This window comes from Eretmochelys imbricata, chromosome 6, assembly GCF_965152235.1.
Source record: "Eretmochelys imbricata isolate rEreImb1 chromosome 6, rEreImb1.hap1, whole genome shotgun sequence".
In the NCBI taxonomy this organism is placed as follows: domain Eukaryota; kingdom Metazoa; phylum Chordata; order Testudines; family Cheloniidae; genus Eretmochelys; species Eretmochelys imbricata.
Window position 1 is genome coordinate 52,077,026 of NC_135577.1, and position 27,436 is coordinate 52,104,461.

At 38.8% G+C, this 27,436-nt stretch overlaps 1 protein-coding gene across 1 annotated transcript in view; it reads left to right on the top strand.

Annotated features, from left to right (window-relative positions):
• The window catches only part of CD44 (CD44 molecule (IN blood group)), a 94,265-nt gene extending 75,550 nt beyond the window's left edge, over positions 1-18,715 (top strand). Inside the window, exons 15-21 of the mRNA XM_077819965.1 lie at positions 164-334; positions 4,178-4,357; positions 6,064-6,243; positions 7,350-7,535; positions 11,862-11,960; positions 13,050-13,128; positions 17,487-18,715. Coding sequence (XP_077676091.1) covers positions 164-334; positions 4,178-4,357; positions 6,064-6,243; positions 7,350-7,535; positions 11,862-11,960; positions 13,050-13,128; positions 17,487-17,703 — 1,112 coding nt within the window. The 3' untranslated portion in view covers positions 17,704-18,715. The remainder of the gene's footprint in view (positions 1-163; positions 335-4,177; positions 4,358-6,063; positions 6,244-7,349; positions 7,536-11,861; positions 11,961-13,049; positions 13,129-17,486) is intronic.
• The last annotated feature ends 8,721 nt before the right edge of the window (positions 18,716-27,436 follow it).

Consider the following 27,436-nt stretch of genomic DNA (forward strand, 5'->3'; position numbering starts at 1 on the left):
GGGTCCTGGAAATGGATGATTGAGATGGCAGTGATGTGGCAGAGCAATAAATAGGGCTTTACTCCTAAAAGGTGCATTAAGGAGACAAGAACTGAAAGTAATGGTAATGGTGTAAGTGGTTCTGCAGATATTAAGTTCAAAATTGATTCAACCATTTTTTTAGCAGTTGTGGTTTCCAATGAAGGTGCCAAAAATGAAGACCTGACCCAAGATCCACTGCTGAATGGGGCTCATTCTGGATGGAGTGATAAAGTCAAGTATTCCACAAATGCTACTAGGGATGATGTACTACCTGGAGTTATTCCTTCACGTGGAAGTGAACATTCAACTACAGGTATCAGTAATTAAGTGAGAACTTGAGAGTTTTTCTTTGGCATTGAACATTATTTGTGCTTTCTGAACTCAGAGGCTAAAGGCCAATAAGTTTATTAGGTGTGGATACTCCTACGTGAACAGGAAGCATTGTTCAGGTGTCGCTGCATGGTGATTAAACAGGTCTGAGTTATAATTAGGTTTAAAGTACAGCTGGGTCTGAACTGTAGAGTTTGGAATATTTCAGATACATTGTTCCATTTCTTTCCATTAAAGAGAGACACCCAAATCCACAAAGTCTGGATCCAGAACCAACTTGCTGTTTCTATTTATTGTCTGTTTTAGGGACAGATGATACCAGATAAGCAGTACTTTTTTATGGGGCTTGTGGAGAGCCATCTCCTTCTCTCTCTTCCCCCAGCTTCCCTGCTGGAAGTTTGGGGATTAATTGTAACTCATACAATCTGGCATACAGAGAGACTATGCATGCTGCACCATCCATTTAGATGTACATGAGATGAGCCTAACACCCTGATAGCTTCCTTTTTGGTTGTGAGATAGTAAAGTTGCTTTTTTCTGGAAGTGAAGTATTATGTGAGTGGCATCAGGTCGGACAACTACTAGAACAATAAACTTTTCAGTGAGGATTAGTGTGTCAAGGTTTATTTTGTAAATATTTTAAAGCTGTTTTATTCTTAGATTTTAAGGCCAGAAAAGACTCTTATGAGCATCTTCTCCTTCCTTTGGCATAACAGAGGACATAGAATTTAGCTCAGTAATTCCTGCATCAATCCCATAATATCAGGGTAAACTAGAGCATTAGTCAGTGCAGGTCGTGTAAGTGTAAAACGGCCTTCTCTATGAGCATTGTATTGCTTGCAATGTGGAGCTTGTTTAAGAATTGAAAGAATAAATGCCACCTTCTCTAAATAAATAAATAAAATCCACACTTTCTTGGGTTTAGTTGGTGTACTTTGCTCTTGCTGTCGCTTTGTGCTGATGGTCATTGCTTATTGCAAAGGGTTGTCTATAATTTTTTCATCCTCTGGATATGGGCCCTTATTTAACCATGAGCGTTTCACTCATGGAATGCACCGATATCGAAGGCAATATTCTTAGACTGTGTTCTAAATCATCCTAATCTTACATACATCATGTTTGCCAGTGTGTTTTCTGAAAGGCTTTTAACTTTGAAGGGTAAATCTGGTGTGGTGGCGGTGTTTCAAGACATTTCTGACTGCATCTCCTATGTCTAAACAACAGCACCTTGAATAGCGAACAAGACAATTCATTTACTGTGTCAGCTGACATTTTAATACAGCACAGAATACCAATACGAATATATTTTCAACTTCAAATGTATATACACAAGTACTCCAAATATCCAACCATAGTATCCTATACCATTCTCACAAACAAAGGCAACTGGAGCCAAATCTATAATTATTCAGAGAAGTAGAGTAAATGGTGGATTCTCTGTAACTTGAAGTCTTTAAACCAAGATCTGAGGACTTCAGTAACTCAACCAGAGTTTATGGGCCTATTACAGGTATGGGTGGGTGAGGTCCTGATGGCTGTGATGTGCAGGAGGGCATCATGATGGTTCCTTCTGGCCTCGGAGTCTATGAGATACTATCTAAAAAAAATAATTTCCACTTATATGAATCCAGAAGCCACAGATTCTGCATATTAATTGGCATCTATCAAAGATGAGTGAGAGAGGTACAAGTTGTTGTTGTTACTTGTTCTGCCACTGCTGCAACTCTGACCTTTTCTGCTGTTGCCAACTTTCATTGGGACAATCTCCAGCAGACTTAAAGCTTGTTACTTGTATTGTTGTAGCACTTAGAGCCCCCAATCCCTCCAGAGATTGGCCCTATAAGTACTAGAATACCTAGTTTAAAATCTATTGATAAAGCTCAGTTTAGCATGTCAATATGACCTGGTTGCATGGAATCATCAGGTCAAAACTTCCAGTTTTTTGGCTTATTTTGATTATTCAGTTTATTATTTTGTTGTGTTTTCTTTTGGGTTTTTAAAGGTGTTGGTATTTTCTTTGGCTTCTCCGTGCTTGCTGAATAGAATAAACCAGGATTAACAAATGTTAGCAAAAATAATTATTCACCTGAAAATTCCCACTGGACATTTATTATTTGCTATTCATTTGACCCACCATTTGAAAGTTTCTGTGATCCACCCTGGAAACAGAAAGAACACCATGTGACTTATAGCCATTGATTATTGACTATTTTTTGTGTCATGTGGTTTGATATTCACAAACATTTCATAGATTCATAGACTTTAAGGCCAGAAAAGACCATCATGATCATCTTGTCTGACCTCCTGGATATCTCAAGCCACAGAACCTCACTCACCCAATCCTGTAATAGACCCATAACCTCTGGCTAAATTATTGAAGTCCTCAGATCATGATTTAAAGACTTAAAGTTATAGAGAATACACTGTTTACTCTAGTTTAAACCAAAAGTGACCCGTGCCCCATGCTGCAGAGGAAGGTGAAAAACCCTCAGAGTCTCTGCCAAACTGATCTGGGGGGAAATTTCTTCCTGACCCCAAATATGGTGATCAGTTAAACCCTGAGCATATCAACGAGATAAACTGTAATCAGAATAGGATTAGTTCAAACAATTCAATTAATACTTAAAATAACTCATATATTTGACAGGTAGCAGTTGTGTTAGTATCTATTCGCAAAAAGAAAAGGAGTACTTGTGGCACCTTAGAGACTAACACATTTATTTGAGCATAAGCTGAAGTGAGCTACAGCTCACTTCATCAGATGTATTTATTTGAGAAAATTGAAATGAAATGGCTTGTCTCAATTGTCAGAATCTGCCTGTCTGGAGACAAGCACTGTAATATATATAAAGCACTGAAATCCCCAAAAAAGAAAAATTATTCTACCCTGCCATATTTGTGATTCAGTCTTCATGCCATGTAACTGAGCTCAAACCTGAGTTACAAAGGCAAGCTGATACTGCTATTTCTTCTCTTCTCGCTGTTGCTTTTACCTCTGTTGTCAGAGGATTTCTGTTGAAAACATTGCCCCTGAACAGGAGCATGGCCAGGGATGGTGATAATGTTATCAAAAATAAAAAGGCCTCTCTGCTTTTCTGTTCTTATGCTCTAAAGCCCCATTCAGCAAACACTTAAGAAAATTCTTAACTTTGAATATGTGAGTAGTCTCTCACTGAAGTCAAATAAGCACATGATGACATGTTTGCTGCAACACCACCTAAATACAGCAGGATATCAAATTAAATATTGGCCATTTCGTTCCATCATTTTCTTACAAGTTGTTATGTGCCCTTTATGTTACAGAAGCAGGTTTTCTCCCACCCGTGATCAGACTGTACTTGTCTGGAGGGAGTGTAACTAAATAAAACAGTGAAATCTTGAAAGAGAAAATTAATAGTTGTTGTTAATGAGACATAGTCCTCATTCTGAGTGTCTGATCAAACCTGAATTATGGGACCAAATTCTTGGAGCTACTTCTTCTTTGTTGTTCTTGCTTCTGTGCCCATTTCCACTGCGTTTATGGTCAGCCAGGATACAGTCTTGAAAATTAGCATGGTGCTGGTAAAAAGGTTTAGAAAACTATTGATGTATCTTGAGTCAGAAGAGCATTTAAGTGTGAATTTAAGTCCTGTTGATGTCAGTGGGACAGTTTTCTGAACTGAGATAATAAAGAGGAGCAAAACCTTTATACTCCTTCTATACTACTAAGTGTAGTAAATATATAAAAGGACGAGGCCTGTTTTACAGAGAAGAACTGAAGAGGAGAATAATATAGAGTGGTTCTGTGTGTATTAATTTCACAATTGCTTCACCATCATCATAATAGCTGTGGTCTCCAATGGCGGGACCAAACATGAAGACTCAACCCAAGATCCACTACTGCGTACTGTTCATCCTGGTTGGGGCAATGCAGACAAGTATCCCACGAATGTCACTAGGGATGATGTGCTGCATGGAATTATTCCTCCAAGTGAAAATGATCAGGAAAAGGAATCTTCTCATACAGGTACCAAAAAGAATAATTAATTATGCATGAGAATTTCAAAAGCACTCTGCATTGACCTAAATCTGCTCTCATTGAAATAAGTAGGAGTTTTACTATTTGACTAGAGAAGAGTTTGACCAATGCTGAATTCTTTTCAAAATCCCACCCTATAGTCCATTTACTCCCTATTTGGAAGGAATAACACTACTTCTACATCTGTGTAATTTCATTATGATACTCTATTGAAAGTCTATTGATAAAATTTGGTTTAGAGTGGTACTGTGATAATCATTAGCATGGAATCAGCTGTCTGAAATTTCCTAGGTTGTGATTTCTTGTTTGCATTTTTCTGAGGTGATAGATTGGGGGTTTTTCTGACTATGCTGATTAAAGCTTGCTGAATAATGAAAAATAAGATTCACACATAACTTATAGGTAAACGCGAAATCCCAAATGAGAAAATTATTGGTCACTGTCATATTAATGGTCAGTCCTCAAACTCAGTAACTGAGCTAAGACTTGGATTACAACGGCAACTTGTGGCTGCTATATCTTTTCTTGCCATGACATCTATCTGTGTTATCAGCATGGATAAGTTCAGCCACATCATAGTGCCCAAATAGCAAGATGGTGTTGGTTAAAAGTTGAGAAAACCAATGATAATGTGGAGCAAAATAGAAGGTCTCTGCTTTCCTTCTCCTACAAACTTAATACAGTAGAAATATAAAACTGAATCCTGCCTCCAGATAATCAACCAGGATTGGGCAGTGAGGACAAATATCCCATAAATACCTCCAGGGATTATGTCATACCTGAAAATGAAAATGAGTCTTATACAGGAACCAGTAAGAATAATGAATTATATTCATTTTACCACCTTGTGTGTAATGAGACATTATTTCTTCTGCATACGATTTATTCACTCTCATACCTTGTTGGAAATCTAAATTCTCAGCAAAGAGGTGCATTGGTATATCTTTTTGACCTTATTGCATGGAAACAGGTGAACAAAAATTTTTATTTTTTAAATGTTCTTCTCTCTGTTTTTTTCTGGGTCCGTATATTGAACTTTCCTCTAGCTTTTTCTGTGTGCTGACTAGACCATATTGAATAGTGAAAATAAGATTCAAAAATGTATTTGTGAATCTGAGACTTGAATTGAATTTGATCGTATATTTTGCTTTCTCCTTATTCTGTGATGACCAGGGATTCACCTAAACCGGGGAAATCCCTAAATGTCTTGGCAGGTCAGGTTGCTAGACATATGTTGAACATAGAGCCTGGTAATTCCAAAATCCCATTTTTTTAATCCTGTACTACCAGCAGCCTAAATATTTTCTGTCTCGTTGTGCTTTAACGACATTCTGATTTACGGAGATAAATTTGGTGAGGTGCTGCTGTATTTGTGAGCTTATCTGACTGCTTCTCCCATTGGCTGAGATCAGACCTGAGTTCCAGAGACAAGTAGATACTTCTGCTTTCCCTGCTCAGGCTTCCATGTCCATTATCATTAGGGTTCTGTTAAACCACAGTAATCCAACAGTATTGGTTGAAAAGGTGAGAAATGTGGATCAAAAGCATTCTGTGCTTCTCTCCTCTGATACTCTAAATACAGCAGAAATTTTAGAGCAAGGCCAGGCATAGAGGCAAACACTGAAGATGAGACTAACGTGGCTAGTGCTTTTGCAAATATTAAGTTCCCAATTGCTTCACCATCGTTACAACAGCTGTGGTCTCCAATGATGGTGCCACACATGAAGGCTCAACCCAAGATCCATTGTTGCACAGTGTTCATCCTGGCTGGGGCAATGAAGACAAGTATCTCACAGCTACCTCTAGGGATGATGTGCTACCTGGAATCATTCCTCTAAGTGAAACTGAACATAAAAATGAATCTTCTCATACAGGTACCAGTAAGAATAATAAATTATAGTCTTGTTACTTCTTTTTTGGATGAGATCATTTTAATTGTTATTTCACCATTTATAATATGCTAAAAGTCTATTGATAACTCTTAATAAGTTGTGGCATGTTGTTGTACCTGATTACAGGAAATCAGCTAATCAAAAATTTCTGTAATACTGTGAAATTATTTTTTGTTTTAGTTTATTCTTGACTTGTTTCTTTTTGTGTTAAGAGTTTCCTCTTTGTGTTGTTGGATTGGTACATAATGAGCTTACATGAGGGCTATTCTTGTCTCCTTAGGTAATGCTAGGTGTTCTAATCATCATTCTTCTTAGCACTCTATCATTTTGCAAGTTGTACAGCTTGGTTATGCCAAGCGCTCTCATTTTTGATCTTGCATTCCTGTTAACCTTTAGATTATCATCTCTGAGTTTATATTCTGGTGCGCTTGTAATTGTGGGATATAAATCTGGTGCGGTGATGGTGTTTTTGGTGAGATTTTCTGTTGGCTTGCTCCTGTGGCTCACCAGTAACCTCTTTATAGAAGAGCACTGTCTAGAGGATCAGGGACAGGATTTTACAAAATAATTGCAATATCATAAATGCTCCATGCCATTCCATCAGACCTTCTTATGTTGCATGCGTCTTTTATGTCACTGAAGCCTGTTCTAAGCAGTATCACTTAAGGACAAGAACATAAAAGAAATTAGTGAAATTTCTAAAGAAAAAATAATTGCCATATTTATTGGACATAGTTCCAGTGCTCAGCATCTGTAATCACTCCCGATCACTCCTGGCTGCTTCTTGCTCTTGGGTTTGTTTGTTTTTTTTGGGTTGTATTTTTTTGGTGGTCTTGCTTCTGTGTCCATTGTCACTGAGACTGCTCTAAATTAAATCATAACCCTGAGGAACAGCAAGAGGGTGTCAGTTAAAAAGTTGAGAAACCAGTGACAATGTGAAAGAAAGCAGAATACCTTCTCTTCTTATGCTCTTCTTATGCTCTAAACACAATAAAAATGTAAAAGATCAAGGCCTGTTGTAGAGGAAAATAATGGTGGTGGTTCTACAAATATTAAGTTTAAAATTGATTCAAGCATCATTATAACAGCAGTGGTCTCCAATGATGGTATCAAACATGAAGACTCAACTAAAGATCCACTGGCACCGAGCATTCAACCTGGAGGGGATAATGAAGACAAATATCCCACAAACAATCCCATTGATAATTTGATACCTGGAGTTTTTTCTGACATTGAAAGTGGTCATGGCAGAGGACCAGCTTCTACAGCCACCAGTAAGAACAATGAATTATAATAATTGTATCTTATCCTTCACCCCTTTTTTAATGTCTCTGGATATAAAGGTAAATTTGTAAAGTATTGGGGGACATGTTATGATCCAAAAGTTTTTTCTTTTAACTGGAGTTTTGAAAGCTAGAAAATAGCCTCCTACCAATGTACATGAAAGAGAAAGTGTTTTAATTGTTTTAATTTAAGTGTTTTAATTTAATTAACTATGTGGAGTGGGATGATTTAACTCTAGTGTTTCCAGCAATCTTTCTTCTCAGAGAAGATGAGTAGCATTTCTTCTTTTCACCAACTCTGGGGAACCTCTCTAGAACATCAGAGAAATAAATGCATGAGAAAACATCTGATTGCAATTGCTAGTGTTCCATTGTCAAGCTGTGGAGATAGTATTTTCTATACTAGAGACTCAAACCACAGAACATTTTGTTCCATCTTCCTGATCATTTTATTTATTTTATTCTGTGTCATCCAACGGCAGTTATTTTGAATGCTAGCAAAGTAACACTTAGTCCAGCCAGCCCTCACCCCACCCTCCTGATATTATGGACATGTACCATGGAAGATAATTTCCAGTATGGCTTCCACCCTCCCCAGTAATTTTTGCTGTTAAGTAACCCATCAGTGATTATTGACATCTACGGGTGCTAGGAAGCAACAGGCTTTTCATTTCTCAGCTGCTTCAGTTTTAAAAGCTTGTTTCTGATAGAGCTAGTTTGCATAAAGAAATAACATGCATTGATCACAGTGTGAATTTTGTTGTTCCATGTTGCAACATGCAAGTAATTATTTTTTAAAATTAAGAGGCTTTCCTTGTGCCCAAATGTACTTTTCATTTAAATTATCAACCCAGAGGCTAAGGTTTTCCTAAATGGTACACCTTCTTATTCATGCTGCATCGAATTACCTGCTGGTATAACTCCACAGAAGTCAATACAGACATGCCAGCAGAGACTCTGTCCAACAATCTACAGCCATTTGTTGCACACAACCAAGAATATGAACTTGTATTAATACCACATCTGTCATCAAAGTATTTTAGAAGAGAGTCATGAAACATTAATAGTTTAAAAGAGTTAGAATTTGCATCAAATGAACTCTTTAATTTGATTTTGAAAGGAGCTTTGAATATGAAAAATGAGTTGGTTCTACAGTGGAGACACACTGATTTCGTTTCTATAGTTTCTGGACTCTAGCTGGGTTATATTAAAGGTTCTGGATGTTACTCTCGTCTCACACCAGTTTTACATTGGCATAATTCCATTGGCTTTGGTGGAGGCAGTGTTATTTACATTGGTTTAAGTGAGATCAGAACCCAGCCCTCATCTTTTCAGATCTTAATGAACAACATGATACAAACTCAGCAAAATAAACCAGATCAAAAAACTGCCTTTACAGGCCAAATTTTGTAGAGTCTAGATGCCTCAAGTATTATAAATTTAACAAATATCTTTTGAAAACTGCTATTTTATTTTTCTATTCGTAATATTTAAATGTGTAACTTGCAAAGGGGAACTCATGTGTCCTGACTTCCAGTCCCCCATTTTATTAGGCTGTCTCCCTAATTTACTGTGTGTACATTCGACGCTGTGTAGAAGGGTTTGGTTCCTTTCCTTTTTTGAATATGTAAAATCTGACAGAGCTGGTGCTGAGGTGACTTTCTGGGATCATCTGCTTAGATTCTTAGCAGAATCAAAGATGTGATGTTAACGGAGCAACGGAGTTCATGAGACCCAAATTTTCCCAACATTTTTCCGGCATGGCATGCTGTGTGTCTGTTTCTTTTAGTGCTGTGGCATCATAGCAAAGCAGAGCGAATGCTAGGTCACAACTCTACCACAGTGGAAAATGTGTGCACACGTTGAGGGAGGGAAGGAAGGTCTTTTTTTCATAAGATGGGCCCTGTGAAGCATGAATGGGATGACAAAGAAAGTTCACTTCACGTGTTAATAGAACATATTTAAAGGCTCATTCTGAAGAAATTCTTTGTTCAGTCTGCTATGCCTCATGTTTTGACTTGCTTTCCCTCTATAGTCATGTTCAGCTGTGGTCTGACATCATACATATGACTGATCTTTTGCCCAAAAGCCACAGTGGGATAGTGAAACCATGCACTGAAGAAATCCAACTACATATTTGATTCTTCACAAAGAAAGAATGTGGTTAAGAAGTCATAAGGTGAACCTCACGGAGGTCCCTAGAGCCCCTGTCTGTCTACTTACTGCAAGTGTCTCCTATGGAGTGGATAATCTGGGACTGTGATGTTAAGTTGCATAGTTGAATCCTAGATATTGTGAATATTTCTGTGGTGTTGATAATATAGTTCTAGACAGCTAAAATCTTTAGTTACTATCTGGGCTTTATTGCTAAACAAAAGTTAGCTGTTTAGTTCAAAGGGGTTGGAATATCATGCTAGGGCCCTTGATCAGGTAACTATGTCTCTTGAAGTCTGTGGGTACACAATCCACCATAATAGTCTAACCATCTTTGTCTGTTTTCTTGGAGATCAGGTCAGATCTCCCAGTTGCTAAATTCAGTGCTCAGTTCTTGGTGCTGAGCTATGAATTTCCCATGAGATAGCATGAAGTAGCCCATCAGACATAAGTAAAAACATCTGGATGTTTCACGAAGAGCCTGTTAACAGCAAGAAAAAAATGTGCTTCTTAGCTCTGTGTTTGCCAGCTATTATTAGGAAATGAGGTCAGAGATTCTGGCCAGAGAGGAGTCGTGAAGTGCCTTGAAGGTGAGGGAAAGTTTAAACAGGACAAGGGAGAATCTATGAGGCATTCAAAGGGTTTATAGGTGTATGTGGCGGGGTGGCTTGACTGGAAATTGGCACCAATGTGGGGATAGAGATGGCCAAGATGTTACCATACTCAAGAATTAAGTTGATCGGTGCATGGCCCAGCAAATGTTATTTTATGAGAAATAGGTCAGAGTGGGGGTATATGGTTGAATTGCAGACCTAATCCAACTTCACAACTCAATGTCAAGACAACTTGTCTTCCAGAGGGTTTCACTTCTGGAACATGAAAATTCTGAGAACTGTATCCATATTGATACCTAAACAGAGTCCCTAGGGTCTAGAAGGACCATTCACAAAACCAACACCAACCGACACGGTGATGTCGTGGTTCAGCACGAAAGAGATACCTGCTCCAAGCTTAACCCACTGGACCTATCTCTATAGTGTGATCAGTTGATGTCAATATAGCAATGTTTGTGACCTTACAGATTGATTTGGCTAACCCATACCAATGTAAAATCCACATGTAGCATGGATTATAAACTTACTCTGATCAGTAAATTGCTGTGTGGCTGACTCCACTTGATTCATGAAATCATGGAATCACTTGGGTCCTAGTACATCCAGTTCTTCTTTTGCTCCCCAGACAGAAGGCTTTGAGAATGCTGAGAGGACCGCGTGCTTGGCCTGATTGGAGAGAGTACCTAACACCTTGTCCAACAGCATATCCACTGGTTGTTTAAGGGCAGAGTCCCATCCAATATAAGGCCAGAAAAAAGTTGTAGCTGCATGATGGTGATAAAAAGACAAAGGGATCTATCTGCTTGTGGCAGAAGACAATCCTTTCATTAGAAACAACATTCTGATGTTTGAGACCTCTTCATGATAGTAGCTATCAGATTTAGAGCTGGCCAGTAAATGACAATTCTGTTTCATGAACATTTGAGGTTTTCAAATGTGTTTTTGTTGCATATTGGAATGAAAACAAAACGTTTAGAAAGTTTTCATGGAACAGATTTGTGTTGAAACCTCCATTTTTGGATCAAAAAGGTCATGATTTCAATTTCTCTCTGTCTCTGTCTCTCTCTCTCTCTCAAATTGACCAGACAGTCCTTCCTGGACCTCAGAAACCTTACTGTCAGAAATTTCATCAAAATCAATACATTTCTGCAAAACATTTTTATGTCAATGAAACAGCATTTTTTCCGTGGAAATTTCCTGACCAGCTTCATATTTTAACCCATGAAACAGTAGCATGATGAAAAGTGAAAACTGCCCAAAAACAACAACATGCTATTGTTGAGAAAAATGAATCATATTATTCAAGATAATGAGGCCAGCCCTAGTTATACTGATTATGAACGTATTTTGATGAGCTGTGGGCTGTGCAATGTTTTTCTATGCTACTTTAGTCTGAGATTTTGCAGGGTAAACTCTTTGTTTCTGGACTCAAGGTGAACTTTGTAGTCATATCATCCTTTTAATTGTGAAAGGGCAAGTCTGTAGTGTATAGCTTCCTGTTAAGTATCCTCTAGGCTTGTTGGTCATAATGGATGTTTTTGTTGTCTAGGTTCTATAACTAACAAACACGGTGGCAGAAGAGCAAATCCATCTGGACAGGTCACATCACCAAAAATAGCTTCACAGCCGAGATCAGCCCAAATACCAGGTTGGTATCTGAAGCGATTGCCTTTGGCAGGCTGATCACAGAATTAAAGAAATGGAAATGAAGAGGTTATTACGGGAGATCATAGCTAATCCACACTCCTGTCAATGAATTCAGTTTGTCAGCTCTGAAGCAAAATATTCAGGACAGCTGGAAAGGTGAAAATAGAGATCTAGAGCACTGGGAGGTTCTGCATATGCCACAGATGCTTTTTCTAATGTATTGTCTACAATGTGTATGATTATGTGTTAGAAAGATATCATACCAGATTCTACTCCCATTGTATCATGCCTAACACAATATCAATGGAAGTGATCCCATAAAAGTAGCTTCACTGTTGGGCCTAATTTTGATCTCACTTACATCTCCATTGATGGAGTGGATTTACTCTCAATTTACACTGGGGTAAATGGATTCAGAATAAGGCTCAGAATTTACAGTCAATGTCAGGTTCTCATGTACTAGCTCTATGATGCAATGTTTGGATTGTAAACAGTGTAGGGGAATTTATTTACTGGAAACAAACAAACAAACAAAAAAGCCAAAATATGCTGTTTCCATATTTCCATATTGCTGCTGGTATGATCCATTTTTTCTGAAACCAAAAACGGAGGGCAAAGTTTAGGATCTCACTTTAAATGGCAAAATGAAGAAAAATGTAGACCCTCCACTCTGCTTTTAAGTCATCTCTGCATATTGTTTCAGATATCTCAAAACCAGACCCCTCTCTCCCACTGAAGAAGTAAACAACTAATGTAAATCCTTTCCCTCGCTATAGGCCCAATCACTGTCTCACAGTATAGAGTTTCCAGATGTTAACAGTCAGCGACAGTTTCATTTAATTTGACATGCGCATAATTAAATGTATTTCTCATTCACATGCTCGGTAACTATCGGTAATATCTTAGCACAGTATTACTTACACTCTTGTGTTAGTACCGTATTATATTTACATCCTTGCATATTAGAAAAAACCCTGACAATAACAGGAGAGGTGTATTGTAAACGAATGCAAAAGTGTCCAAGTTCCTGCTATTGTGTCAAATTGCAAATTAGAATAGAAGATAAATTATTTCCCAATTCCACCCACAGAATGGTTGATCATAGTGGCTTCTCTTCTGGCACTGACATTGATTCTGGCAGTCTGCATTGCTGTCAACAGTCGGAGAAGGTAAGGAAGCCCATTTCTAGCTTTGATTAGAGGAGGTCATTGTTGGAGAGCATGCTGCTTTGCTGTCTTTATTGTTGGGACATCTGTGAAGCTTCTGGTAGCTTTGGAAAAGTACAGAGAAGAGTTTCTGCCAAAATGGCAATCTCTGTGAACAGCACACCTCTTCTTTTGTAATAAACAGTAGTTATTAGACTTGCTGAAGTTTGAGGCTCTGGTCCTGTGCTGAGCACTGTGAAGTGAACCCTTGCACTTAGGTGGAGCCCTATTGAAATCAGTGGGTCATTATTGTTCGTTTTCACAGTGACAAAAACTGAACTTATGCATGGCAGAGTAAGGGAATAATTTCTCTCTGTGTCTTACATACTAATGGCCTGATCCTGCTTCTTCTGAAGTTAATGAAAGTTAATAATATGCTAGATGGATGTGAACAGAAGCATGTACAGTAAATAACAAGCTGGTCCCCAGGTTAACTAAATATAAGCTGATGATGTGCATTGTATAGGCCACAAGAGTACAGTTACTCTGTGTGATAAGCTGTATACACCCCATCCAGAGGACTGTAGAGACAGGATTCACCTGCTCCCACTAGCTAAAGGAAGGGTCACAGCTGCCAATCCTGATTGCAGGAGTTTGCCGTGAGCCTGGCTGGATCAGCTGCAGAGAATCAATTCCCTAGCCCCTCCAGCAGACTATAAAGGGGTTCTGCTGTGGGGAATTTGAAGCTGGTGCTGAGGGCTGGAGGAAAGGTTCTTTAGTTAGAAAGCTGGAACTGGGAGAAGAATTGAATGGGAGAAGGGAGAAGGAGGTCCTTTGGATCTTGGCTGACATGAGCCACGGTTTTGACCTTTGTTTTAGGAGTGGTTGAGGGAAACCCTGTAGTAAGCAAAGGGTCTAATAATTTAGGAGAAATCTTTTAAGTATTCAGAATATTCCTTGGCAGTGTCAAGTTCACTACTTTTCTTCCTTGTTCTTTTTAGCTTATACTGTCATTTCTACAGCACCTTCCATATGAGGATCTCAGAATGCTTTTCCAAACATTAGTGAAAATATTCTCACAACACCACTGTGAGATAGATAAATGCTATTTGCCCCCATTTTACAGATGGGGAAACTGGGGCACAGAAAGGTGACATGACTTACCCAAGTTTAACCAGGAAGTCTGTGGAAACCAGGTCTCCCTATTCTAAGTCCTAAACACAAGACTGTCTTTCTTATCTTAGTAAACCACAGAACAGTTACTAATATTTGTTAGTAACAAATTGCGACTTTTATTTTAAACCTGAACTTTTCATCAGTGCAAATATTCCCATACACTTTTGTCATAGTACACAGTGAGCTAAATTAGTTCCTGGTTTACACTGGCCCTCCTCGAAAGCACTGATTACTTCGCCTCTGGGGCCTGTATGCCCAAGAAAGTGAGTGATGCTTAATAGGGAGGAGATATAGCCAGATTGGCCATTGAAATGTGATCTCCACTAGCAGGATACCATAGTGTAAATTAAAGCTGGAGGGAGGGAACCTTTGGTTAGATCCTGCACCAGACTAAAGCAGGCTTATGTGAGGCAGAGAAGTACAAATTGGGTGAACTCAGATTGTGATTTGAGGGTCAGGTCCTCAGCTGGTGTAAAATGATATAGTTCTGTTCAAGTCAACAGAGGTGGTGCCGATTTACACCAGTTGAGGTTATGGTCCTATGACTATATCCACATTAAATGTGCTCCTTGGATAGTTTAGAGTAGCAATTTCTCTAGACTATGTCACATGGTAAAACACACAAGAATCTACAACCTCCCTCTTGTTAGTTGATCTAGAAATTATAGTGTGAATGTTATGGTTTATTGATTTGTGTCACTCTGCTATGTCTACAAAGCTGAGACTGCCTTCTCCCCTCCTCCCCCCCCCCCCCCCCCGCCCCGCAAATCACCACAGAAACAGACAGGTCCATCCATGATCGAATACAGATTGTTTGTTTCATTTCTGGACAGATTCTATCAGAAAGCTATAAATTATGAACTACTTTTTTTGATTAAAAACATATTTTTAACTATGAAATTCAGGGACTTAAATGATATGTACAGCATAACACTAGGTGGGTACACACGCACACAGCCCCCTGCTAATTTGTACTGACTGGGAGGAAAATTTTGTGAACTAGAAAGTAGGGGTCTGCTCCAACACACATTGAAGTGAAGGGGAATCTTTCCATTGACTTTAAGGGACACTGGATCAGGCCTTACGTTAATAAATACAGGGCTTTAAAAAAGAAAAAAACAAAAAAAAACCATGGGTAACTTTTTGCTCATCTATTTGACAAGTGTAAATTAGTTTTAATTACTTAGTCATTTATACTACCTGATAAGTATACTGTAGACTATTTTCCAAAAATTATAAGTCTTAGAAATATGAAAATAGTAATTTATGATCTCACAATAGCAACTTTGTTGTGAGATCTTTGCTGAAAAGCAGGATGAAGTAAACTGAGGGTTTCGTGAGTGGGTTGTTAGAGAGTTAGAAAGTAGAATTTGGAAGGCTTTCACACATATATTTTTAAATGACCAGCTAAATTATGATGTGTTTCCAATACTTAATTGAACTTTTAACCAACCAATCACATATATTTTCAGTCTCCTCCTCATACACACTGGTCAGGATGGGCCCAGGAAGTATATATTGTAATGCTTCAGAATCCAATTTTCACAAGAAATCTTTGACTTGCCTAAAGCACCGAAATGTTTGATTCATTGCTCAAGAGACTGAGCCTCTCTAGTTGGGAGGTTTATGTGACACAGAATGTCTTAGAAATTCTAACCAAAGAAGTAGATCATTTTGGCGAATAGGGAATAGCTTTATCTTATTTAAATTTTCCTTTTTTCACGATTCCTACCTGGGTTATATTTTGAAACAGTGTGACCCAAGGCCCAGCATGGCTTGTGGAGCCCCAACAAAATGAATGAATATTTTATGTAAAGAATCCACCTTTCTAGTCCGAATAACCCCTCCACAATATTCATGGATTGTGGAGGGTCCTTCCCTCCACAATCCATGATGGGATGCAGCACAGTTTAGATATCATTTTGGAAAGAAATTATGCTCTGCCTTACATCCCATGGAATCCCATTACTGTGTACTATTTTCTGTACTGGTGTTGTGTGGGTGTAATTCAGGGCTGAATTTGCTCACATGTGTTGCATAAAGTAAACATAGTGAAACTGAGACAAGGCGGATCTGCTCTCTGTCACCTTGGCTAAAACAGCTGTCGTATGTCTGTCTGGCAAAAATATATATATATACTTGATTCAAACTAAAGATGGAGAAATAATTTAACTGCCAAATTAGTAGTTCAAATGGAATTCACTTAGCCAAAGCAGGAAGCATTTTAAAAGATGTTTGCAGAAACATTGTAGTTGTTTTCAAAGAATAGTGCTGCGTGTGTATGTCTTTAATTAATTATATTTAGCTGTGCACATCTTATACTTAACTGTGCATCATAACCAGAAAGCCAGTTTAATCAGCTCCATGAGATATCCCTGAATGGTATAGAACCAGCACAGCTCGCTTCTATGCCACTCCTCCTACAGCATAACACAGGGGTGTGTTAGGGGGAAGCAGTGACTGTTCCCACCCCCTTTTTCCAGAGTTCTGATGCATTATAATGAATGTCAGCTGACATATCAACCCCTTGGGGCCATAGTCTGCAGGTATAGTTTGTAGCTGTACTAAGGCTGCTCAGAACTACATGAGGGATTGGTCAGCATAGAACCAGTCCCAGGATCAGAAAGCCTCAGATGACTTACTTGTGACCTCACCCTTAGCTGCATCCAGGATGCAGCTAAGAATCTGAGGCATAATCTCTAAGCCCAGTCTTTATTTTCCATCCTCAATATAGCCTTTAACAAGCTAAACTGTTGATGATAGCATTGTGACCCCTTCCATAGCATGGTCAGCATGGTTCTAGTCCAGACACACGAAAAAGAGAACAGAAGAGAAAAAATGATCCTCTGAGATAACTGTAGATAGGTTGGAACCCTGGATTGAAATATTACCAGTTCCAAATGTTGAACCTTCAGACCTAGTTCTAAAAATAATTGAGCAATATATGAAGGAAGGGATTGTCAAAAGAACTGTGTTCCCACTTAAGTCGATGGGAGTAGAATAAGGGCAGTGGTGGATACTTTTGGATATCCCACCTGAAAAACTTAATATATCCATTAAAGACAAAAGCTTTATGTATTATATTTTAGCTTTTCTCCATTGACAGACTCAAGTTTTATTTCCTTTCCCCTCTTTCTAGAAAATCTACTCTGTATGTTGTGCTTCCCAGTTCCATAATCTCCATTTGTGTTGCTTATTTTTTCTAGATGTGGGCAGAAGAAAAAGCTAGTGATTAACAATGGCAAAGGGTCAGTGTCAGACAAGAAGATGGGTGGACTGAATGGAGAAGCCAGCAAATCTCAAGAAATGGTGCACTTGGTACATAAAGAACAGCCAGATAATCGAACAGGACCATGTGATGAATTCCTAACCACAGATGAAACGCAAAATCAGCAAGAAGCTAACATGAAGACTGGGATGTAGTAGTGTTGGGCCATCTTGTAGATCGAGAGTTGGGGAAATCAAAATCACATGGAACTGGGCCTGGAACTCACAGATGCAATGTGCTACTGATGTCTTTTGAGCATAATTAAGCGTACATTTTATTCTTCTTTTTAATATTTTTAAAAGTCAGGTCCAGATTTTTAAAAATTGACATTGCTTTCTGATATAAGTGCCTGAGACTTGCATAAATTTGGCAGTTCCCATTTCCTACCTGGAAGACACTTATATGTAAGGAGGGATGCTAGTTGAAATCATATTTTCCCCAGTTGCAGCACCTTCACTAAGTGAAAATACAGAAATATCTAGTCACTCCATCTCAAAGGCATTTATGGTAATAAATGTCTAGAGAAAAATAGAGTTAAAGAAAAAAAGGGCTTTGGTAGAGTCTGTATTACACCAGAATCTTTTAAAATCACCTTCCAGCCCTGAGGAGTTTGTCAGGTGCATTCAGGATCTGCAGGTATAGGCAAACTGTGACATTTTAGAATGATTACAACTAGGGTTACAATGAGAAACCCCAAAAGGACAAAACTATTTATCTCTGTTTTTTTAAATGCCCATGGATATATAATGCCAATAATTTTTATTGGAGTGAGTGGGAAAAGATACAAAAACTTGAGCTGATACATAATAAATGTCTGTTCTTTATTATCTTAACAATCTGTGCAGTTATCCTTCAGTTTCAAAACTGTCTGTTGCTGTTCCCCGATCAATCATATTTTGAGTAAGTTCCCTAGTGAACCTTGTTAGTTAAGTTGACAAATAAATGCAGTGACCACAACTCAAACACATATTTCAAAACCTAGCAGTAGGAAATGATCAAACAAGATGGCAATATTTTGTTTCTTACAGAATAGGGCTCTATCTATCCCTGCTCTCAGATATTATCGTAAGATGTTGAGCTTAGCACAACCTGTTTTTCCCCATACTTGTTGCATGTTACATTATCTTGCTGATATTTTAACAGTCAAATTAAAATTATGTGATGTTCTCTTTTGGATTCCATTTCATCCATCTTTTTGTTTAATCTCTGCTTCTTAAAAATGCCAAGAGAAATGTTATTCACTTGTTGAAACAAGAAATTGGAAAACTATATAAAGATCAAAGAAAACTATTCAAACAACATAAAATAGCTGCAGCTGCATTGCCTCATCTTTCCCTCCCTTTTGTACACCCCATTTATGTAAAGTATCTGTGTAAACTAAGATGGCGTGCAGTAAGGTACACTGAATTGATTGTACATATTATCAGCAAGAAATTGAATTACCAGCAATAGTCTATCCAACTTCACTTTAAGGAAAAATCTAAGTAAAAACAATTCATTATGTAATTATGATCAATGAGGACCCTATGCACCAGGGGATGGGAATTGTTAAATGGTTAGTCAGTTAAGCAAAATAGTCCCATTCACTGACCATGGATCCTTAATGAACTGAGACGAGCCCGCTAAAGTCATTTATTTTAATTCATTTTTAAAGAAACTTCAGCAGTTAAAATTTCAGCTAGAATTGTCTAATATTTTGCTTTATTCATACCACTATGCATGAGATTGCTGAGGTTGTGTTTCTCAATGTAGATCTTTAGCAGCTCACCGTAAGTGTTTGTTTTAATGACATACTGTAACATGGTAAGTTTTCTCAGGCAGATTGACATTGATGAAATTCACCCTTGTGCAAGAGGGCCAGCAAAGCGTGACTTATTTTGACTGCTTAAGTGGCATATGTGCTGGCCCACTGAACAGGGATGTTTCACACATAGAAAGTCACACGTTCGTGGGCTGAATATGATCATACGCTTTGAAGTCAATGGAGTTATACCTGTTTACATCATCAGTAAATATGGTCCAATGTCAACATTCTCATCCTGTCATGAACATACATAACTCAGTTATGCTGTGGGAGATCTGTTTCCTTCAGGCATTTTTCATTCCTGAAGTAGTTTTTGACAATGTTTTCCATCAGCCATTGTAAATCAGAATGGTTGGTCTCTTGAAGGATGCATTGAAATGGGCACTGTGCATAAAATTTGATCAAAGCAGAGGTTCAGAACAAGGCCTCTTCACCTCTTGAGTCCTAGCTGAACATAGGGTCTCTGAAAAGACCTCTTTAAGTACAGGCTTTGGCATGTTACACATTAGAATTCTTACTCTAAACAGGAGTATACCTATTCAGATATTTAATGGGGAAATCTGCCATCTCCTTCCCAGATTACTCAATTTCAGTATCTAGTATGGCAAGGATATCATGACTTGACTTCTTTGGAGGGGTTTTTGGTTTTGTTTTTGTTTTTTGATAGGGTGGCATGCAATCTCTCCTACAGAAGCCGTGCCATTATTTTATATCTGCAAAAGTGATTCTATATTAGATGTCATGTGCCACATGTGTAATTAATTTGCATTATAGTTTCATGCATATAACAATCGTTTGTACTGAGGTGGGGTTTTATTGTTTGGGGACTTTGTTTATTACAGAGCACCCTTGGTATATTTGTATATTTATTAACAGATTAATTAGAAGGAAGAAAGAATCATCTCTAAATTGTATCCAGAAACCTGGGGGGAAAAGTAAATTGTAAATTGAGCTTCCAAAAATAAATTTAATTCTAAATTAAGGGAAAAGATAAGACTGGTATTATTATTAGCTAGGGTTTTTTTTTGTTTTTTGCTTTGTCCCAATGAGCCACAGATCTATTTACCTGGTTGTAAACACTAGGCTACACCCAGCAGAAACTCCCTGTACTCTTGCATGCTTTACTAACATTGTGTGTGCGGTTTCCAAGCATTCATTCGTCTGGGGGAAAAAAGTCAGCTTGGCAGTTTGAAATGGGTGGTTTGGCTTCTCTAGAAATTGGATGATGAGTCTAATTCTCATCTCACCTAGAGCTGAATCCTGTAAGATACTGACCTCCCATTGAAGTCAGTGGCAATTGAGGGGGCTCAGCACCTAATGGAATCAAGCCCTTACATCTTTGTCTCACCAGTGAAATTCCACTAACTTAGACAGATTTGGTGTGTGCATGGACCTGATATTTTTTGCTGACTCTACTTAATTTTCCAGTGGGACAGGTTTAACTCAGAAAAAGCAAGGGTAGGGCAGCCTTGTAAGCAGCATATGGTGTTAAATTACCTCAGACAATGCTGAAAATAAGAAATATAGCCAATACTTGAATTTACATGGAAATATCTAAAGCACCGAGTGTATTAAGAGTGAGACGTGGCTGTAATCTCTCTTTTTCTGATCAATGACTTCACCCCTGTTTTCTGGATGATTTATAAAGAATGGTTTATTGAAGCAGAGAAGTGAGAAGAGTTACATTATGTTAAAAAGCTTTATGGCAAGAGAGTGTTTTAATATTTTCCACAAAGTCAGTGGGAATTGGAATTCCAGTATGATATTTCTATGGTTTTTTCTGGCATCTCAGGGATGTTCTGTGTGTGTAATTTGACAGTAACACGAACCTACCCCTGTATTAAGTAGTTTGGAAGGATTTAGCATGCTGATGGAGACTTCCAAGGAGATCATTACCAGGGACCTGATTACTAGAGAGTAATGGAGCTGTGCAAGACAGAGTCTTGCCCCTTGGTTAGGGGAGTGCCTAATTATCCTTTCTATGGCTCCAGGAAAGTACCTATTTCCCTCTCAGAATTAGCTGTTGGACCCAGGAGACTTAGGACTTGTCTACACTTACCGGGGATCAATGCTGTGGTGTTCGTAGTGAAGACCTGTTAAATCGACCACAGATCGCTCTCCCATTGATGCCAGTACTCCATTGGAAGAAGAAGAGTAAGGGGATGCTCTCCCGTCGACATAGTGTAGTGTGGACCCAGCGGTATCTAAAGCTTTGTCGACTTGAGTTACTCTACTAACATAACTCAAATTGCGTAGCTTAGATCGTCTTTCCCCCATAGTGTAGACAGCCTCAAAGAACTTAATTGAGCCAGCGGTTGTGGGGACTATTTTGATTTAGATTGGCTTCTTGGAGGAAGTTATTCAATATTGCAGCCAAAAGCTTTTACTTCATCTTAGTAAGCTACTCATCGCTCCTACTACTCTAGTTGAAGGCGATTAGATTGAATTAGATTTGATACTTTATATTTATCTAAATATAGACACAGGAGATAGATCTGGATATTGATTAGCTTTCTGATGTAGGGAAGAAGATGTTGAAACCTGAAGTTGCCCGGGGTGAAATCATGCCTCCATTGAAGTCAGTGACAAGTCTCCCATTCACTTTAATGGAGTAAGGTGTTTTGGGGAACAGAGCTTAACATGATGAGGATGGGAGAGAGAATGCTTTAGGCAGCAAGAAGTTTGTGAGAGAGTTAAGAGAAGGGGTGCAGTGAGAGTGAAATCTCTGTGTTACTCACTAGGAAAGTCCCTTCCCCAGAACTGGTACTTAGCATCTGACATTTGAACATGCTGTAATTCTAGGCAAAAAAACCTGAACTGATCTTTCCCAATGAGCTTTCCTCCCACTGTCTGTAAGCTGAATGTGAGATCTCTCCCACTCACAGCTCATCTAGTTATTACTATGCCAGGTGGCAAGTAGTACATACCCAGTGCACATGTCTGCTGTTAAGAACTGCTTTCCCTACTGAAAGTAAAGAAAACCAGAGTGTGAATTTGGCAAAGAGGAACAATGATGCCCGTTAAATATGGTTCAGATTATACTTTTGTCTTCATTATCTCTATTTAAAGCTATTGTTAAAGATGTACTTTCCCAGTGCTTAACATGAGGCTTCTGGAACTGTCCTATTGGCACCTATTATTATGTTTTTAAAGATTACGCAGGCTAAGCAGGTTTGTGGTTGTTGGTTTTTCCCTTTTCATGGAGGAATTATGGATTTTACCAGTTAACATGGAATGAAAATCCACTTTTGTATGCAGGTACATTGCTCGCTTTCAAGTCAGCTGTGAATATTGAATATTTTCCGGTACTGCGATTTTTGGAAAGTAGTGATGATAAAAAGTTGCTTTTTATCAAAAGTGTCCTCAGTCAGAGGTGGCCTTCTGTCCTCAAGAATGCTGATTGTTTTTTCAAGGGGAAAGGCAACTGAAGTCAATGAAGTTCTACTTTTGCCCTTACAGTCAGCGTGTGTTCCATGGTGACCTGGAGAATGTCTAACCAGTGGTATTTGCACTGCTTAAAGGGAAGTCACCATTTTATATTCTAACCTTTTCCCCTCTTTTCAAATTTTCTGTGGACAAGTGAATCCCTTTTATCTAATTTTGAACCCACTGGAATATGGAGGTTTGAAAGTTTGACTTAAAAATCACTGAGTTCTGCTTAGGAAAAAAGGAACAGAGAAGAAAATCCAATGATAAAATGAAAGTGAAAAATTGACGAGAGAGCAGAATGAAAACCAAAGGCAGAGAGACTGACGTAATGAACGAAGAGGGGAATGAAAAAAAATTCTCATAAAAAGTAGACATAGTTTTAATGCCATATATAGGAACCTCATTGTGACAGAATATATTTTTGGAAAGTTCCTCTATTCCTTATACATAGCACAGGCTTTCCTCTACCTAGGAAACAAATAGTTTCAAATAATTGCAGCATCTCTGGAAAACAGCATGTATTTTAACTTTCAGGGAAATAAGACTTGTGAATTAAAATAGGTTTTGAGTACCTTGTAAAGCTCAGTACAACTGTTTAAAAATTTCACAAAACTACCCTCCATAATGTTCACTAATCCCTATTTCTAGCTCAACCATAAAAATTTGTTCTGGACAGAAACTTGCTGAAAAGAAATCCAGAGACAATTAGAAGTTCTGCTTATTCCCCCACAAGCTTTTGAGAGGAAAATAATGTTTTAGCAATTTTAAGATAGAATTGTGAAGTTAAAAACCATATATATTTTTGTACGTATTTTAGCAGTTTGTTTCTTTTGGATTGCTCAAAATAAAATGTATTATTTCTTCCAGTAAAAAGGCCAAATTCTGATCTCGTTTAGGCCTTGATTCAGGAAGGTATGTAAACATTTGCTTAGCTTTAAGTGAAGAGATTTAAGCAGATTCTGAAAAAAATAGTTCACATTGAGCTTAGTTGTGGAACTGGACAGGTGTGTATGAACTGGGGATGGAATGAGGCATCTAATTTCTTCCTTACTTGGTTCACCTATCGCTAACGCTGCCTTAAAGAAGGAACTAAGCTCCCCTGCCCTGTGTAGCTTTAAGGGTCTAAGGTAAAATAAGATTACAATACCAGGCATGTTCAGAGTTCATGCTGAAATAATGGACCATGGAATAACAACTTGATAAAATTGATCTATTATCATTTATTCACTCTCTATACACCAGAAATGAGAGCCTGGTTCTAGCTCTGGTTCCTTTATACCAAGTAAAGGGCCAGTGTGTTGTAAAGGGGACCTAAAAGCCCTGGTTCTGTCTAGGAAGAATTTGTCTGGTGCAGAAACTGAGACAGACAGCCGTAAGGCTGCCCACGGGTGGCCCTCTTGTAAGTCCTGGCATAGGGAGCATAGTGGAGTGGGTTTGGAGGCAGGAGAGGTGTATTGGGAGTACAGATTGCAGACATGGGAGGGTGCCAAAAGTTAGACAGGCCTCTAGGGCTAAATTATGTTTGGGGGGGCCCCTCCAGCCCTCAGAGCAGCTCAGGACCAGGATGGTGCGAAGTTCACTTTAAGCCATCTTAGCTTCACTTCCCCCTGGGTTGTGAATTCTGTGCTGCTCCTCTTAGAATCTCTCTCCAGGACACCAGTTTAGTAGTAGGTTCCAACTTCCATACATACCAGAGCACAAGCAAGTTGGGTTAAGGATAGAGTTTCAGCTGAATTTTCTTGCATTTGTTGGTTTAATTGGAGCCATTGGCATTATTTTCTCACACGGTTTTCTTGGTGCTTTGTTTTCCTTCACTGGCTTAACCTAGAAAACACTTAGATCATTTTCAGTGACCCCATTTTCTCTGCAAGCAGGACAGTGAACGCAGGCTTCATGCCTTCTTTCTACCCAGAGCAGCCAGGGCTGAACTGAATACTTTTTACTCCTGTTCAAACCTTTAAACCTGGGGCTGTATTTACAGCTTTTGTCCACCTCTGGACAAACAGAAAGCACTTAGCTCTGGAATAGAAAGCACTTGGCTCAGGGCTGCTGTTTCAAGTTTCTGTCAGTGCCCTCACTGTGGATCCTGGGTGAAAAGTTTCCACTCCCAGTTTGTGGAATGTTTCTTCCCCACCCCCAACCCCAAGTTGACAGTGCTTGCCTTGGGTGGAAACAAGCCTCTACATCATGCCTTAGCTTCCTTCAGTGTCCCAAGTCAAAACGGTCCCAACAGACATTTGCTATGATTCCACAAATCCTGGGAGTGGGAGAGAAAATTCTTTTTTGCAAGTGCTCTGGATTAGAACCCTAAATGATGAGAGCCTCACCACAAAACTCTAGAGCAATGGGGTGGTTTGTTTTCCTTTTCAGATCCACAAGAGATTCAGTGTTTGGGCTTCAATCATGCAGTGATGCTTTGTGTACAAAACCTTTACTTGTCTGTTGTAGTTTGCAAATGTGGATGGTTTTTTATAATAAATGATCTGTTCTCAAATTATTAATTAAAATAAAAAGCTGGTTTTGTTTGACTGAATTGGCTCATCTTATTCACCAGAGGAAAAAGTGAAATTTGCAGCTAGAAGTCTGTTTCTTTTTCTCCTCTTTCCTTTTCTTCTTCTTTCTTTTGCGATTCGTTTGCTAATAACACATCTTCCATTAGCTCCAAAAAGTTGTGAATGAATTCTGTTTCATTTTTCTAAAAGCCAGTGATATAAACAGCAAAGTAGGTCAAAAATCACTTGTTCATAAGAGATTAAATTCACCTTTGTGCAGAAGGGCAATACAAGGCCTATGTTTCAGTTAGAATTTCCCTTATGTCCTGAAAATAGGGTGTAAATAGGATTTAATAATGGTAACACCACCTAGCTCTGATATAGCACTTTTCATTTTTAGATTTCAAAGTGCTTGACAAAGGAGGTAAGTATCATTATCCCCATTTTACACCTGGAGAAACAGGCATAGGGAGGGAAGTGACTTGCCCAAGGTTACCTAGCAGGCCAGTGGCCAAGCCAAGAATTGACTAGGAGTCTCCCAAGTCCTAGTCAAATGCCCTGTCCACTAGACTATAGTGCCTTCTTTTGTGGTGGCCTTCTGTAAAGGGGTGAATTTCACCCATGAGACTATTAATCATTTCTCGCTCACAAGGAATATTGTCTTTGAGAAATAATGTAAGATGACAAAGGAGAGAATGAAAGAATTCAAATCACTCACAAAGGCCATGTGAGGCCCAGTCCTGCAGCCCTGACTCATGGGAGTAGGTCCTTACTCAACCAAGTAATTATGGCCATGAGTAAGGATTATGAGCCAGATTTTCAAAGATATTTAAAAAGCCTAAATAGGGAGATAGGCACTTACTGGGATTTACAGAAGGACCTAAGTAGGTTAGGCACCTAACATCAATGATGCAGGTGCTTAACATGCTTAGGTGCTTTTGAATCATCAGGTGCCTGCCAGTGTCTTTAGACAGCTAAATACTTTTGAAATCTGGCCCTAAAGGACTAGGTTTGTGTTCCCTCTGGCTGAATATAGCTGAGGGTTGAGGGGAACGTTTTGACCTGAGTAAGCCAGCCCTTAATTTCCCTCTGCCCCAAATCCTGCAGCAATCAACACCACAACAGTTTAAAATCATTACCGCCATCATTAAACATTATTAAAGGCACTCCATATTCTACCCTTTGTGCACCTGAGCATCAGCCTCCTCCCGTCAGATCACAGCGGATGTTTTTCCAGAGGATGGAAGGGTGTAGGCAGGCAAGGAGAGCAGTGTATGTGTGATCCCTTTTCCATTTCAGAAGTAGTAACTGGCCTTACCTGCTTTTGAGCTAGTGACCAAGAAGTGAAAGGATAAAAGCTTACCAAGACATGGCTACCTTATGCACTTCCCAAATCCAGGACAGTCAGTAAAATCACCTTCACAGATACTGTATTACAATACACAGAGATGTCAGTAGCCAAACAGTGTTATTCCCAGGTTAGGTCCATCATACCTGGAAGATAGCCATACCTGCCTATCATCCCAGTGATAAAGTGCCACATCTGGAAATTGATGGTAAATATATGACAATGGACACACTGTATTTAGGTGTATGAATAATACCTCATTTATGAAATGCTTTGTGTTCTAGTCCAGGATGTTGAAATTTTTGCAAACATGCTCGCCTGTCTACAGTATCACATGCAAATTCTGTCCCTTGGACTAGACTTAAATCATGAGAGCAAAATCAGTTTCTATATTTGTTTAATTGTTTTCCTTAGGATAGCTGTAGCCCTCTCAGACCCTCTTGGAGTTTGAAGAGGGATCTCACAGATGTACCCTTTTTAATATTCCTCTTCTCCTTTTCCTCCTAAACCTCATCAGCAATCTTCCCTTTGATGGAGGAGGGCTGGAGCATCGCTCCTTTCAGAGCTTGTCAGTACAGTTTCCTGTGGGCAGAATTCAGTGTTCTACTTTATCTGTCTGTACATGTATGTCACGTGCATTACTGCAATACCTGAGTGCCTTACAAAGATAACTACAACCACAAGATGCAGACTTGCACATAGTCTAGTTTCCTCCCTACTACTTCTAATTCAGATGAGACATTTAATTTCATTCTCTCCACATAATGGCAAAGCCAAATGCCTCTATAATTCTCTCAACTCCTGGTAGCCCTCAA